Source organism: Borostomias antarcticus (assembly GCF_949987555.1).
Source record: "Borostomias antarcticus genome assembly, chromosome: 21".
Classification (NCBI taxonomy): Eukaryota; Metazoa; Chordata; class Actinopteri; order Stomiiformes; family Stomiidae; genus Borostomias; species Borostomias antarcticus.
The window spans coordinates 122,635-139,896 of NC_140254.1; the positions used below are offsets into that span (position 1 = coordinate 122,635).

The 17,262-nt window shown below is 47.2% G+C and overlaps 1 protein-coding gene across 1 annotated transcript in view; it reads left to right on the forward strand.

The window, feature by feature from the left end:
- The window catches only part of LOC311323286 (zinc finger protein 385D-like), a gene marked incomplete at both ends in the record, with an annotated part of 20,492 nt that extends 9,376 nt beyond the window's left edge, over window positions 1-11,116 (forward strand). The window contains 6 exons of the mRNA XM_084455487.1: window positions 2,382-2,489; window positions 2,765-2,903; window positions 4,502-4,636; window positions 4,786-4,967; window positions 10,209-10,310; window positions 10,883-11,116. Coding sequence (XP_084311613.1) covers window positions 2,382-2,489; window positions 2,765-2,903; window positions 4,502-4,636; window positions 4,786-4,967; window positions 10,209-10,310; window positions 10,883-11,116 — 900 coding nt within the window. The remainder of the gene's footprint in view (window positions 1-2,381; window positions 2,490-2,764; window positions 2,904-4,501; window positions 4,637-4,785; window positions 4,968-10,208; window positions 10,311-10,882) is intronic.
- Between the last annotated feature and the right edge of the window lie 6,146 nt (window positions 11,117-17,262).

A 17,262-nucleotide genomic window follows, 5' to 3' on the forward strand; every position in this document is an offset into this window, starting at 1 on the left:
TGGTCACGGACGATCTGGCACTTTTTTGAGTATGATCAAATCAAATAGATCTTTCTAGTCTGTGTCTAGGGAGTGTTCATTCATCTTTTTGTCGTGTGTGAGTCTTTCCATACTTGTTATTCTACTTTTTGAGACCAGCACACCTACAACCAACTGAGCACAAAAAGCAGTTTACTCTGGACTCTCTGGGATTAAATGTACACACACGCAAACGCACCCGCACACACACACACACACGACATGCATGCGTGCAGCCAGGAACTGCGCACACATACACACACATACACACACATTCACGCAGTGTCGTCAGTGTTGCTTCAACCACTTTATCTTCACTATCTATCTTCACTATCTGTTCAGACAGCTAAAATGACTGGAATTGACCTAGCTAATAAAAATGAAAAACCATCAATAATTCCAAAGAATGAACTCTGGCGCGTGCACACACACACTCACACACACTCACACACACTCACACACACACACACACATCCAATGCATAGATCCTGTGGAGTTGGCGCACGTTTACTCCGTCTCAGTAGCTGCAGCCAGGTACCCTTTGACGTTTAGTCGTCACAGCTGCTCTGGAATCCTACTTCTTTACGGCTGCTTCCATTACAGGCAATCGTTTTGTTTTGCTTCAGAGTCTGCATGGGTTTTATAGGAATGTGTGTGCTTATTAAATCCACAGTAGATAAAGTCCCACACAGTACACTGCAGTAATGATAATGATGCAGTACACACACACACACACACACACGCAGGGACAGTTTTACCACCCGTTACGCTTGTAAAGAAAGGCTTTCTGGCACTGACAGAGGTCAGAGGTCCGTACGTTTCTCTGCCTAGTTGAGTTTTTGTGTGTTCAAGTTACATTATGACAGGATTACAAGAAGACGTGCGGTGGTCAATTCGACACATTTTGGGTAAAATGTCTCGAATTTACCACCCCAACTCTTCTTATATTTTTTGTCTCCAACCATCAAATCTGGGTTGAGTGAAATGGACGCCCTGAGGAAAGCAACAGCGTTGTGTGAAAGACCTCCTGGATGCAGCATGGAAAGAGGTCTCTGTGGGAAATGGGTTGGGCCAAGCAAGCAGGTTTCACCTTTGACCTTGCTGAGGCGAACCCACAGATGGTCTGAACTTGTAATTTTCACAGTGGCTCTTTCTCAGAGCCCAGCAGTCTGAGCCCAACGATCTGACATGCAGGGGTCCAGTGAGTGATGATGACCTGTGACCTGGTGGTGAGTGTGCGCGGTGCTGGTGTGTATTTACGACCAGCCATTTGCTTCTGGCTCCACGGGCTCTGTGATTATGGGAATAGGGACAAGGAGACAAGGAAACGAACCTGCGTAGTGGGACACCTCCTCTCATCAGACATCTTTAACCTCTTTCTCATCAAAGATTCAGATTCAGCCATCAATAAGATGCAGATTCAGATTTTTAGCAATATGCCTTGGTCTGTTGGTACATGACAGTAATGTAAGGTGACTTGGGGCCTTGAGCAAACTAAACCCCTCTCATCTGTCTACTCTAGGGGATGATATCTCATCTGTCTACTCTAGGGGATGATATCATCTGTCTACTCTAGGGGATGATATCGCCAACACAGTGCAAAATACAGTATCAGTACATGACTTATCATCAGTTCAAGAGGCTTGTGCTTTTTGCCAGGCCGCCTTTGTAAATAAGAACTTGTTCTGAAATGCTTGCCTGGTTAAATAAAGGTAAAAAAAAAGAAGAAAAAAAAAGGAGTGATGACTTTTAAAAAAAAAACTTTAAAAAAAATTGTAACCCGTTACCGACCGTTGTGAATGACTTCTCTTACGCAGTGCGTGTACTGATCAGGTTCATGGATGTGATGGTGTTCAGTTCATACTATCAGGTTGTGTGCTTGCTGTATTTTGTCGGAATAGCGTTCATGACGTCGTAACATGTCTCTTAAAGTCGCGCTGAAATGAAAAAAGCATTCTGTCCCATTTTGGTTCACATAATTGGTCATAGTGTTCACCTATTCAACGATGTATGCCAAAAAAAAATACTAAATTCTACTTTTGTTTTAATCATATATCAAAGTATATAATTTCTTACTTCCTGGAAAACAGTAGGTCACGTGCAATGACGACAACAGGTACCTTAGATTTTAGGCCAATAATCTCACAACATCCACCCGTCAATCAACGCTATCCTTCTATTGAATCTGTCTAAAGTTCTTAAAACCTGTCCACTTCTCAATGTTCCAATCAAATTCCTCTAAACATATGTCCCACCCTCATAGCTTGTTTGCGTCAGAAATACGTCAAACTAAGTTAGTTGATCTCAAACGTCCGTTTCAGTGCGACTTTAACCTTTCCACATTTTCATTGTTATTGTTGCAGATGGACCGCCTTCACAAAGCCTTGATGGGCCCAGGGTTCGGGCTGGCCACGCCCCTGCAGAGGAGGCCCAGCTCCTGCGGCGTGTGTCGGCTGAGGTTCAACTCCGAGGTGGGTGGAGTCTCAGTACATCCTCTACCAGGGTACATTCACAAGAACCGCAATGTTATTTCACTTTGACTAACGGGCACATTCACAACAAATTGCTACATTTTGATCAATGTATATGATTGTATTATCACTTCCTGAATATCCTATCGTTCTTCAGCTGTGTCCATTTTGTTTTTCTGGGTTCTAGAGTGAATCTCTGGTTGTGAGTGTGATGTAAAGTACAGTGAGGATGGTGTTTGACCATGGTTCTGGTTCTGGTTCTGTTCTGTGTGTAGAGCCAGGCCTCATCCCATTACAGTGGTACCAAACACGCCAAGAAGCTCAAAACTCTGGATGCTTCTGACTGCAAGACCAAAAACAACCACGCTTTTACCACGGAAACCACCCCTCAGCCTCCACGCTCAGACTCTGCAGGTGTGTAAAAAAAGGTGTGTGTGTGTGTGCGTGCGTGCGTGTGCGTGCGCATTTGTGTGAGTGTGTGTGTGTGCGTGCGTGCGCATTTGTGTGAGTGTGTGTGTGTGTGTGTGTGCGCATGTGTGCGTGCGTGCACATTTGTGTGAGTTTGTGTGTGTGTGTGTGTGCGTGCGCATTTGTTGTTTAAATGAAATGTCTTAACATCAAACAAAAGGAACTAGATCTTTGATCATTCCAGCATCTGCCCTATTTTCTCCCACAGATTTAACTCTTTGATTCCTGATCAAGCTGCCAGCTGTCGGGTTTTACATGAAGGGCCCTGTGGTTCTGGTTCTGTTCTCCTACTGTCCCCTCTCTCACCCCGTCTGCATCAGAGCCTCTCCTGAGACCCAAAATGCGGCAGCATATGGTTCAGTGTGTATTTGAATGCGTGGCGCTGCCGTGTAGGAGTTCATCTAAAGTGGGCCCGTCTGATTTAAAGTGCATTATGGATTGCGGGGAGGCGTGGAGGAAACGTCAGTGTCTTTATCCAGGCGTGGGCGTTCTTGCGTGCGCAACAGTCGCTGTGCATGTTTAATTTTGAGAGTGACGCGGAGAGAGAGGCGCATTGTGTGGAAGGAAAGAGATACAAGCTGAATGTTATGCAGTAGTGCGAGTCGGAGAATTTGTTCCAAACAGAGCGTGAGAGAAAGAGAGTGAGCTGGAGGGAGGGAGGGAGGGAGGGAGGAGAGGGAGAGAGGGAGGGAGAGAGGGAGGGAGGGAGAGAGGGAGGGAGAGAGAGAGGGAGAGAGGGAGGGAGGGAGGGAGAGAGGGAGAGAGGGAGGGAGGGAGAGAGGGAGAGAGAGAGAGAGAGAGAGAGAGAGGGAGAGAGAGGGAGGGAGGGAGGAGGGAGGGAGGGAGGGAGGGAGAGAGGGAGAGAGGGAGGGGAGGGAGAGAGGGAGAGAGAGAGAGAGAGAGAGAGAGAGGGAGAGAGAGGGAGGGAGGGGAGGGAAAGCAGAAGAAAGTGATTATTTGCAATAGATGAAGCGCAAGAGCCAGTTGGGAGTGATAAGAATCATCGGGGGGGGGGGGGGGTCCCTCCAAAGCCCACTTTAACAAACAATCTGAGCGCCTTTTCAAGTGAACGAATCAACGATAACAAAGGCCCTCAGCACCAGAGCGATAATGATCATTATTACCCAGACTACCCCTCACCCTCAGGACTAGACAGCTCTCTCAATCAGCCTCCCCTCCTGATGGATACTTCCTGCCTTCGGCATCTCTCAGCACGGCCTGTCATTGAACTACTTAGAGGCCGGCCCCGGGAGAAATCTTTTGATTATTACCTGAGATTAAAGGGCTGGGTGCATGTGGTAAATACACACACTGTTTTAACCGCCTGGCTCTCTTTAAGCTGACACACAAAGCAAGTTTCAGCCTTTTCAGCACACTCCCGTACACTCGCACGCAAGCTATTACCATTCTGTTTTTCCTAGATGGCGCATCCAGGGTTGTATCGTCACCACCCTCTGCCAGTGAAGTGTCACCGTCCAGCTGCTGGCCAGCCAGACCCAGAGAGATACCCGCTGAGCCCTCAGCGTCGCCCGAGCCCCGTCCAGAGAGAGACGCGGAGGGAGAGCGGGAGGGAGAGGTGGGCGAGGAGACGGAGGAGGAGAAAGCGCTCAGGCTACTCTACTGCTCTCTCTGCAAAGTCGCTGTCAACTCTGCTTCCCAGCTACAGGCTCACAACAGCGGTGAGTGTGTGGGTGCGTGCGTGTGTGTGCGTGTGTGTGTGTATGTGTGTGTGTATGTGTGTGTGTGTGTGTGTGTGTGTGTGTGTGTCAGTACCTCTACTTCACCTCTGGGACCCTGATCTGACCTCTCTGACCCTTGACTCTCTCAGGCACCAAACACAAGACCATGCTGGAGGCCAGGAGTGGTGACGGAGCCATCAAGTCCTTCCCCAGGTCAGGGGTCAAAGCTAAAATGGCCGCCCCTACCGAGGCATCGACGGGCCTCCAGAACAAAACGTTCCGCTGTGAGATCTGTGACGTCCACGTCAACTCTGAGACGCAGCTCAAACAGGTGAGATGGTCACTTACTCTTGGTGTAATTCCCCGTCAGAGACTAATAAAGTGACAGTAAAATCATTAGAGACGGAACAATTTTTCCTGCTTCGGTTGAACTGTGTTTCTGTAGCTTTCACATCTGTCACATCTGTCACTTTGGCAATTTCACACTTGGCTAACTAAAAGCTAAAACCGGCGAGTCCCCACTGAAATGTGTTAGCTAACAGAAACACTGCTGCCACTTTGCTATTCAGGAACTTGCATATCCTATATCTGTCCCAGTGGTCCCACAGTGATATTGAAGAAGATCATTTTGGTCTTCAAGATGCCCCCCCCGACCCCCCCCCCCCCCCCCCCCCCCGGAGACCAACGCACTGTTGAGTGATTTTAATGCAAGTTTACACATTTGTCCAATTCCCAGAGAACTTGGGGATCAAAATACAAAGATATACATTCTGAGAGAGTTTCCTTTATACCAGCATAAACAAGGTGTGAGCTCATGCATGTCTTATCTTGGTGGGAAAGTATCGCATTCAAATCCTTCTGGGCGCACTGCCAACTTTGCCTTCCTGTTCATTAAACTTAGTTTGCTTCACTTCCACCTCAAAAATGGCTTCCTGTCTGACACATCTACCCTAACTCCATTTTATTCCTTGATCCTATCTGTTTTGTACTTTCTGTGACCTTTCACTGTTTGCATCTGCACACATGTAGCTGAGTTCAATCAATCAATCAATCAATCAATCAATCAATCAATCAATCAATCAATCAATCAATCAATCAATCAAAGCTTTATTTGTATAGTGCATTTCATACCCAGAGGCAACACAATGCGCTTTACAGAGAACAAGGGAGGTGGGCATACGACCCACTCTCTACATATTCCAGAGGGAAGCCAGATAAGTGAGCTGTAAAAATGATTCTCTGACCCCTCTCAACAAGGCGATCGAGCAAGCTCCTGGAGTATGTTTGTCTACCGGCTAAGAACATTTATAAAGCAATACATTACATTAAATTACATTTCAGAGTAAGAGAGGCTAAAAAAGCATCATAGGAGAGACATGGCAAATACTGGTGTGTGTTTGCTATGGCCCAGGCCTAAAGCCGGAAGTGGGCTGGTGTATGTCTGTGTGTACGTGTGTGTGTTAACTAAATGCTACGACATCCACAGCAGACACGGGGGTATCTATCGGACTCCGGGAGGTCTGCTGGTGACAGTGGGGCATCCACTGAATTGAATTGAATTGAATTGAAACCTTTATTGTCCCAGAGGGGAATTTGTTTAGCACACATCAAGCATACAGAAAACATTGAAATGTACGCCCATCACCAACACCACAATGTCACCAACCACCATCATCGTCATCACCATCCTCACCAACATCATCGCATCAACATCATCATCACTGCAACAGGCATCAACAGCTGTTCAACAATTTAATGCTTCTTGGCACAAAAGAAGTGCTGGCTGGTTTTGTCCTTGTTTTGGGCGTCTAAACCTGCGTCCAGAGGGGAGTAGGGGGAACTCTGAGAAGAGTGGATGGGAAGGATCGTCCAGTATTCGTCTGGCAAGGTTGATGGTGTACTGATCAGAGAGCTGAGAGATACTCTGAACATCTGAGCCAGTGATTTTCCTCCCCGTCTTAGTAACCTTGTCCATCATGTTTCTGTTCTGATTGGACCTGGTTAGAAGATAGGAGGGAGAGAGAGGCACTAGGGAGAGGGAAGGCAGAACAGGGTTAGTAGCACATAGAGCCATAAAAACCACACAGATATTTAAAACAGGCAACCTGGGGCAAGCTCCTGGAATATATTTGTCTAATGGCTAAGAACATTTATAGAGCAATAAATTACATTAAATTAAATTTTCAGAACAAGAAAGGCTAAGAGCTTCAGGTCCAGGCCTAAGCCGGATGTGGACTGATGTGTGTCTGTGTGTACGTGTGTGTGTGTGTGTGTGTGTGTGTGTGTGTGTGTGTGTGTGTGTGTGTGTGTACTAAATACTACGACATCCACAGCTGACACAGGGGTATCTATCGGACTCAGGGTGGTCTGCGGGCGACAGTAGGGCATCCACTGGACCTGGTTAGAGGATAGGAGGGAGAGAGAGAGGCACTAGGGGAGGCAGAAAACGGTTAGTAGCACGCTGAGCCATTGAAGCAACACAGCTGTCAGAACAGAACAAGCCTGTTTCAGGGTAACCAGCTTCTGTACACTACTTGATATACATACAGTGCATAGCAGGATAAATACCAATGTATACAGAGGATTCACAGGTAGGTTTGAGGCTGCCTTTCTGTGTCTCAAGGTCCTGGCTAGTGATTGTAGGCTAGGTCGAAAAGGTACGTCTTGAGATCTCGCTTGAAGACCTCCGTTGTTTCGGCCCTTCTTAGGCACTCCGGTAGGGTGTTCCAGAGGTTGGGGGCATAGAAACTAAAAGCTGCCTCTCCGTGTTTCTTGGTCCTGGCTTTTGGAACTGTTAAAAGTTCAGTACCTGAGGATCTGAGTGGTCTGTTGGGCATGTACCTGACAAGCATGTCTGAAATGTATTCTGGTGAGTGACTGTGGAGAGATTTATAGACTAGTAATAGTATTTTAAAGTCTATTCTAGAGTTGACAGGTAACCAATGTAGTGATTTTAAGGCTGGTGTGATGTGTGCCCTTCGTCTAGTCTTAGTGAGGACTCGTGCTGCAGCATTCTGTATCATTTGTAGCTTAGAGATAGCTTTCTTTGGTAGGCCTGATAGTAGAGCATTGCAGTAGTCCAGCCTGCTTGTGATGAAAGCATGCATTAATCTTTCGGTGTCAGCCTGAGAGAGAAAGGGTTGCACCTTGGCAATGTTCCTTAGGTGGTAAAAAGATGTCTGTAATATTCTTGATGTGGTTTTCGAAATTAAGATCTGAGTCAAGTATGACACCTAGGTTTTTAGCCTGGCAATTGGTGTCAATTTCCAGAGTTTTTAAGTGTGCAGATAGTTTCTCTCTTTCAGCTTTTTCTCCAATGATCAGTACTTCTGTTTTGTCCTGGTTTAGTTGGAGGACATTGTGTGACATCCATACATTTATATCTGTATAAATGTTGACAAGGCAGTCAACCAAGCTGTAGTTACTGGGTGTTACAGAAATATAGAGTTGGGTATCATCTGCGTAGCTATAGTAGCTAATGTTGTGCCTCCTGATGACACTGCCAAGGGGCAGCATGTACAGGCTGAAGAGTAGAGGTCCTAGGATCGATCCTTGGGGCACCCCACAGGTCATAGGGATCTTTCCTGAGCTATATTAACCGAGGGCAACGAAGAAATCACGACCGGTTAGATAGGTCTTAAGCCAATTTAGGACTGGACCGGAGAGGCCAACCCACTTCTCCAGTCTTTCGATGAGGATTGCATGATCTATAGTATCAAAGGCTGCACTCAGGTCCAGGAGGACGAGAACAGAAAGCTCTTTGTAGTCAGCATTAATTCTGAGGTCATTTACAACTTTGACTAATGCCGTCTCTGTGCTATGGTGGGCACGAAAGCCGGACTGGAAAAGGTCAAGGGTACAACTTGTAGCTAGGTAATCATTAATCTGTTTGAAAACAATTTTTTCCAGAATTTTACTCAAAAAGGGAAGGTTGGAGATTGGTCTAAAATTGCTAAGAACTGAAGTGTCTAAGTTGTTTTTCTTCAGCACGGGTCTCACCAGAGCAGTTTTAAGTATTGGTGGGAAGACACCTGTAGATAGGGAGTCATTAACAATGGATCAAATGTTATAGGATACAGAGTCAAAAATAGTTTTGAAAAAATCGGTGGGGATGGGATCCAGCAGGCATGTGGAGGTTTTGAGTTTGGATACTACTTTTCTCAACATTTCTGTGTCCATCAGTGTAAACAAGCTCATATGTTGAATTTAATTGGTTAAACTCACTCCTCAGTACCGCCCACCTGCACCATTGAATAGCTAGCTTTTCAGTGGCGTAGCTGCTAGCGGTGTTTATATGGAAGACGTACTCACGTGCGTTCGTACTGTAAGTCAGAGGACCCGTGTTCGAACCTAGTGTGGGCAAAGTGAGGGGGGAAGCTATACTGACAAGCCACGCAGTGACACCTGTGTTACACACACACCCCTCACAATCACACAAGAAACTCCTTACTATCATTTTAAGTGTTTTAGGCGCACAGGCCTCCATCAATTCTACACAGCAAAAACATCATCCTGTAGCTCCAATCTTCTTCAATATGTTCCCTACTGCACCAGCTCTGTGGTCTAGTGGTAGAGTGTCTGCCCAGAGACTGGGAGGTTGTGAGTTCGATCCCCGGCCGAGTCATACCAAAGACTATAAAAATGGGACCCATTGCCTCCCTGCTTGGCACTCAGCATCAAGGGTTGGAATTGGGGGGCTACATCACCAAATGATTCCCGAGCGCTGCTGCTCACCGCTCCGCCAGGGGATGGGTCAAATGCAGAGAACAAATTACATACACTCAGGTGTGTGACAATCAGTGGAACTTAGTCTTAGTCTGTCACACCCAAAGAAGTCATAACTGTGAGGTCACCCCAGGTGAGCCTGATCAAGTCCCCCCCAAGGTACACAAATGTGCCGAGATCATGCTATTACTGGAAGTATCTGGCCATGCTGATAGCACCCTGCTGATAGCACCCCTGCTGATAGCACCTCTGCTTGTGATGTGAATGTGCTGAACTAGTCGCTGTGATCTGTAATGTTCATGAATATTCATCAGTTCAACCAGCTATTTTGAGCCTGACGGGCAACAGCCATCTGTTTGCACCTTTAACTTTACTGTAAATCACCTTTAAAGTGATTTACAGTAGCAACACCACTCCCTCTCTGGAATATGCATAGTACAAGAAGGCTGGAAAATATTAACATGATGAAGTAATCTGGATGGTGGCACAGAGGGGCAGCTGTAGCTCAGTTGGTAGAGCGGGTCGTTCAGTGATCGAGAGGTCAGCGGTTCGAATCCCAGCTCCGACTGTCCACATATCGTAGTGTCCTTGAGCAAGACACCTAACCCCAAATTGCTCCCAATGAGCAGGTTAGCACCTTGCATGGCAGCTGCCGTGAATGGGTGAATGAGAGGCCATTGTAAAGCGCTTTGAGTGCCGCTAAGGTGGAAAAGCACTATATAAGTGCAGTCCATTTACAGAGAGGGGTAATTTGATTGGGTTTAGTTTTCTCTTAATTCTCTCTGTCTCTCTCTGTCTTGTCTATTTGTCTCTCTCTCTCCCTCCCTCCCTCCCTCCCTCCCTCCAGCACATCAGTAGTAGGAGACATAAGGACCGAGCTGCTGGTAAACCAGCCAAGCCCAAGTTCAGCCCCTACACTCCCCCTCTGCGCTGCCAGAGCCTGCAGGCTGTGAGTATGACCGGACCAGACCTCCCGTTTCCTCTTTTCACTTTTCACATCTCGTTGTGGTTTCACCATTTCAACGTCTGTTATCATGTGAATCCCGTTGAAGCTGTTCATGGGCCATGATTCAAGCGCAGATAAAGTATATTCTGTATATTCTCTACTCTTTTTTTCCCTTATCTATGCTGTTGTACTTTCTCACTGCTCAAGCATTTCCCCCACAGCTATGATTAAAGTTCATATCTATCTAAGAGGAGCCTGACATAAAAACATTTGAATTAATAAATGAATAAATACATACTCTGATATGTGTGTATGTGTGTGTGTGTACTCTGATGTGTGTGTGTGTGTGTGTGTGTGTGTGTGTGTACGCTGACGTGTGTGTGTGTACGTGTACGTACTCTGACGTGTGTGTGTGTGTGTGTACTCTGACGTGTGTGTGTGTGTGTACTCTGACATGTGTGTGTGTACTCTGACGTGTGTGTGTGTGTGTGTGTACTCTGACGTATGTGTGTGTGTGTACTCTGACGTGTGTGTGTGTGTACTCTGACGTGTGTGTGTGTGTGTGTGTGTCCTAGGTGCGTGTGGCTCTGAGGAAGGAGGACCTGGGCAAACCTCTGTCTTGCCTCCTCCAGCGTCATCTCTCGGCCGCCGCCCTCGCCGCTTCCATGGTAACCCTGTCCCCCTTCCACCTGCGCCCCGCCTCCACTCCCAGCCCCGCCCTCTTTCAGACTCAGCCCCTCCCCCTGCTTCACCCCGCCCCCGGGCCGCTCCGGACGGCGCACACACCCGTGCTGTTCTCCCCGTACTGACACACACACCTGAACCAGGACTGGATCAGAGCGCTAATGGACTCGCTACACAACAGAGAACTTTTCTGGTCAACAATGTCTGTCTTCAGATGTTTTGAACAAGGATGTTTCCCCTGGTTTGGTGCCATGCTTGTGTGTGTATGTGTGTGTGTGGTGTGTGTGTGTGTGTGTGTGTGTGTGTGTGTGTGTGTGTGTGTGTGTGTGTGTGTGTGTGTGTGTGTGTGCGCACGCGTGCGTGTGCCTGCGAGTGCACGCTTGAATTGAAATGATAATTGTTTTCCAATAAAGGATTGTTGATTGCAGTTGATGTTGATTGACACACACACCACACACACACGCGCACACACACTGAGACACGCTCACTCAAACATACTGTACACACACACACACACACAGACATGAGCACCTCCTCTCAAACCGTAATTCTCAGAGTTCAAACAGGGACCTACGACCATCTAGAGAACGCTGCTACTGAACTGGTTAACTTATTGTACAGTATATCTCCTTGGTTCCCGTTGAAGCACCCCCCCCCAAAAAAATGATAAAGTAAGACACGCAAATCCTTCATTTGGCTTCAAAACGGGACTTTTCCCCAATTATTTATTACTCTGAGACCAGATAATCCTGAAGTTTCATCCCACTGGCTTTGCGCTCATAGATCAATCAGAGCAGGAATGTACCTCATGACTTTATGGTCTGAGAGATCCTGTGTGTCTATCCCTGAAGACCCAGAGGTCGTGTGAGACTCTGTTCACATCCAGTAGGCAGCGTCTCGTCTGACCCACGGTCAAATCTCCATTTGAAAGGAACTATTTTTTTGTATTTATACTCAAATCATGGTCTTGTGAACAACGGGAAGAATTTTTACAGCTCACTTATCTGTGATCTGTGGCCCCCGGGTGATTACTGTTTTTTTGCTTCCCTCTGGAATATGTAGAGGTGGTTCGTATGCCCACCTCCCTTGTTCTCTGTAAAGCGCATTGTGTTGCCTCTGGGTATGAAATGCACTATACAAATAAAGCTTTGATTGATTGATTGATTGATTGAACGATGCTAGTCTTGTGAGATGACGGATGCAACGTCCATTCTGAGGAGCGGTGGAGTGGTAGCCTAGTAACCGACCTTTTCTAGGTTTCAGTAAAAAAGTAAAAAAGTAGAAGAAATGTTCCTACTAACATGAAATGCATGTCTGAAGTTTAAGATTAGAGACCCTAGTTCTATCCTTTCTCTCACACTTCACCAACAGTCCGAAGCTAATTCACTCATATGTGAAAACCTTCTTGGCAAGAAACCTGTTTCCGATTCTGACCTTTGAACTCCGTCGATGAGGAAGCCTTTTCCCTGAGATAAACCGGACACCCACCAATGGCGGACTGGCCATTGGGACGTTCGGGACAAATCCCGATGGGCCGGTCCTCGAGTGGGCCGGTGTGGGGCGCCGTGGGCCGGTGTGGATGCCCGCACGAGCACGACAATCGGATTCCCCCCCCCCACTCAACAAATCGCTCAGACCCCCCCCCCCCACCCCCCCGCTCAACAAATCGCTCAGCAACCCCCCCAACCCCCCTAACAAATCGGAGAGCCCGTTCAGTGGGCCGACTGGGGTTAACTTGCCCAAACTGAATTATTTCCCCAGTCCACCCCTGACGCCCACGGTATCAGAACGGGCTTCAGAACCAGCCAGCCCAGCTCGTAGCTGCCCAGCCGTTCTCTCCATGCTAACAACTACATTGATCAGGATAGAAAATGATCATTCTCTCACCACAACAGCAACCCCCCCCCCCCCCCCCACACCATCCCCCCCATCGCGGGGGCCATCTTGCTCGCATTAATTCTCTGGAGCTCTGATTGTGAACATCTGTGAGTGGGATCCTCTGTGTAATATTTAATATTCCAGGAGCTGTCAGACCCCCCCCCCCCCCTCCAGTCCTCCGGCCAAGCTAAGCCAAGCCTCCCCTCGCTCTGCTCTTTCTCCTCGCTCACTTCACTTTTCATTTCTCTCAGTTTGTCTTCTGCTGATCCCTGCCTCGCCGCCCCCGGACCCCTCTGTCTACACACACACACACACACACACACACCTATGCACCCACACACACACACACACACACACACACACACACACACCTATGCACCCACGCACATACACACACACACACACACACACAAGTACCTGACTTGGCATCAAATCCCACCTAGTATGTGAAGGGAGTACAGGGGGGAGCTGGTTTTACCTGCTGTTCTCCGCCTCCTCTGCCCAGCTCTGCTTTAAGGGATGAGGCTGAGAGAAGGCAGAGAGACGTCTCCTTGAGAGCTTCTGTCAGAGGCTTCACAGTGAATGTGAACTGACAGAGTAATGGAGGAATTGTATTTCAGTTTTTACAGCGCACCATCTGTATCATCGCTGCCATTGCCTCCAATTGTCAAGACCAGTTATGTTTGAGAAATAACATTGGATGGATGATGTCACAGAAAGATCAATATGATAGTGTGCTCCGTTGAGATGGCATCATAATACATGACTGAGCTGTGACCCGATTTCACAGATGTCACAAGATGCTTAATTGTTTCAGTGATGAATGATGTCAGTATGTTTTTGGAAAGTTGATGTTCTAATTGGATGTGACAGGAGAGGACTAAAGAGCAATGTTACTTTTACGACACACACAGTGTGTCATTCATGTTCTGTGTTCTGATATCACAATAGAGTGGTGATAACAAACAAATAGAAAATGTATGATAAAAAATATTTAATTCTGTATGAGTACAATTCTGTTATGTCAGCAATTTTTTCCTGTATGAGGGAGATCAGAAACAGGGTCATAGAGAGAGAGACAGCTATCATATCATAATTCAACTATGTCAACAATGTCTAATTCAACCTCATCAATCCAGGCACAATAAAACAAACCTTAATTTTCTGTGTTGTTTCCCTATAAGTGTTTCCCATGGGACCTGATTACACTCTCCTTTGTTATGAATTTATTATCATAAATTGTTTGCTTGGCTCCACACATTTTCCACATTACAAACCTGGGGGGGGGGGGGGGGGGGTGCACAGATTAAAGCTAATGTGTTTCATCTGGTGGACAGGAAACTCTGCACTGACCTGTTCGGTGGCTGGAGTAGCTTAACACTGGGACCTGATTGGCTGAAGTGGGCTCATCTTTAGATCTGATTGGACCGGGCCTTGTTTGTGGAAAGCTATGATCCTCCCCTCTCAACCCCTCTTCTCCTCTCTTCCCCTCTCAACCCCTCTTCTCCTCTCTTCCCCTCTCAACCCCTCTTCTCGCCTCCCCTCTCCTCTACCCCTGTTTCAGCCTCCCCCCAATGGACATTCCTCCTCCCCTCTCCTCCTCTCAACTCTCCTCTTCTCCTCTCCTCCCCTCTTTCTCCTCCTCTCTCCTCTCCTCCCCTCCTCTCTATTCTCCTCTCCTCTACCCCATTTCAGCCTCCTCTCTCAATGGACACGCCCCTCTGTTTTTGAAGCCTCAGGAAGACCTTCATTCTCACAGTCATCCAGCAGGGTGGGTCCGTCTGATAAACCCCTCTAGGCTCCACCCCTCCTCTCCACGGTCCGCGTGTTAACCCACCTGTTAACCCACCCCTCCTCTCCACGGTCCGCGTGTTAACCCACCTGTTAACCCACCCCTCCTCTCCACGGTCCGCGTGTTAACCCACCTGTTAACCCACCTGTTAACCCACCCCTCCTCTCCACGGTCCGCGTGTTAACCCACCTGTTAACCCACCTGTTAACCCATCCCTCCTCATATCTGTCTCAGCTGGTGACAGTTGATGTTTTGATAGAACGATTGATATGACTTAGTCGCTCAGACAGTCTGTGACAGAGAGAGAGAGAGAGAGAGAGAGAGAGAGAGACATAGGACAGGCTGTGACAGAGAGAGAGAGAGAGAGAGAGAGAGACAGAGGACAGGCTGTGACAGAGAGAGAGAGAGAGAGAGAGAGAGAGAGAGAGAGAGAGAGAGAGAGACAGACAGGCTGTGACAGAGAGAAAGAGAGAGAGAGAGAGAGACAGAGGACAGGCTGTGACAGAGAGAAAGAGAGAGAGAGAGAGAGAGAGAGAGAGAAAGAGAGAGAGAGAGACAGACAGAGGACAGGCTGTGACAGAGAGAAAGAGAGAGAGAGAGAGAGAGAGAGAGAGAGATGACAGGCTGTGACAGAGAGAGAGAGAGAGAGAGAGAGAGAGAGAGAGAGAGAGAGAGAGAGAGAGAGAGAGACAGAGGACAGGCTGTGACAGAGAGAAAGAGAGAGAGACAGAGGACAGGCTGTGACAGAGAGAGAGAGAGAGAGAGACAGACAGAGGACAGGCTGTGACAGAGAGAAAGAGAGAGAGAGAGAGAGAGAGAGAGAGAGAGATGACAGGCTGTGACAGAGAGAGAGAGAGAGAGAGAGAGAGAGAGAGAGACAGAGGACAGGCTGTGACAGTGAAAACATGTGGATGCCCTTTAAAGAGAGAGGGATGCACTTTATCCAGAGATAATGAGATGGTTGCTTGGCGTTGACATGATTGTTGTGAATCTTGGGTCACACAGTGACACCAAGAGAAGGTGTTCAAGGAGAATCCTAACTGAGACAACAATACCTATTCTGAGCTATTTCATAGTATGGTGTAGGTTTTTAAATGAGTTGTCACCACTGACCTCACCATGTGGGAATATAAATCTGACTTAAACACGTGTATCTAAGGTCATAGAAGTCAGTGGTCCCCAAACTAAGGCCCGCGGGCCGGATACGGCCCGCCTCCACATTTGGCCCGGCCCCCTGAACAATACCAGAGACGCATTATGATTTTTTTTTCAGTCTGGCCACTTGAATCCTAGACTAGCCCTGTCAAATAGAACGGAATAATTGCGAAAAGGTTCGGTAAGAGAAAAGTTGATTCAGAATGCAGGGTATTTAACCTGCAGTGGTCAAACGATTATTTTTTTGTTCAATGCAAAGAAAAGGCTGTTTGTCTCATCTGTCAAGAGGCGGTGGCGGTATTCAAAGAATAAAATCTGCGCCGACACTATGAATCCCGTCACAAAGACAAGTATGATATGCAAGGCCAAATGCGAGCAGACAAACTCTCAAAGCTAAAAAGTGGACTGTTAGCTCAGCAGAATACATTTGTACGCCAAGCTCAGCTGAAGCAGTCATCCGTTCGGGCAGCTTTCGGGTTGCTCAACTGATGGCAAGCAGCGGTAAACCTTTCACTGATGGAGAGTTTGTCAAGAAATGTTTGAATGCTGTCGCGGAAGAGGTGTGTCCCGAGAAGAAAGATGTCTTTAATGCCGTGAGTCTGTCGGCGAGTACAATCACCAGACGCACTGTACTGACCCCGGCCCCCATCAGAGAAGGGAAAAGTTATGTGGCCCTCACAGGAAAAAGTTTGGGGACCCCTGATATAAGCGACCGCCACTGGAGGTTGGATCCTGATGTCTGCAAAATGCGCTAGAGGGCAAATATACTTTTCTTCTGCTTTCCTTTTTTTTCATATTATGAAAATTGAAGTTGCGAAGAACCAACTCAACATAACAAACAATAGTTTTAGGATCACTAAATATGTCATATTTTGTCATCAAAATCCATGTCCTGTGAGAAGTGTGAACAGCTCTGAATCTTTGAAACCCTTTTTCTCTGCTTAGAGATTTCAGGTGTACCAACATTCACAGAAACATATCTTCTTCAAATATTTGCAGATTTCAATACATGGCGCATCATTTGAAAGCTTACAGTTTACACTTTCAGAAACTGTAAAAAAAAAAAAAAACTGAAAAATGACCTTGGCACAGACATCAGGATCAAACCTCCAGTAGCGGTCCCATATGTTTATAATGGGTGACTGAACAAAGTAGCTGTGTGCACATCAGGACAGGATCATCACTACAGGACAAACAAAACATCTTGGATCCACATGGAAAAACATATCAGCACACTGGATTATAGCTCCCAGGACTTTGATCAACACTCAGCAACATTTCCACCCAGCAGGCAAAACAAGAAGAAAGATGAAACCAACCCCTGTTGGTTCGAAATGTTGCTGATTATTGAATGTGACAAACACCCACCATGTCCTCACACACACCAACCCAATGGTCTGCTCACTGTGACGTCCCCCCAACCCCCCAAGACCATGATGGAGGGTC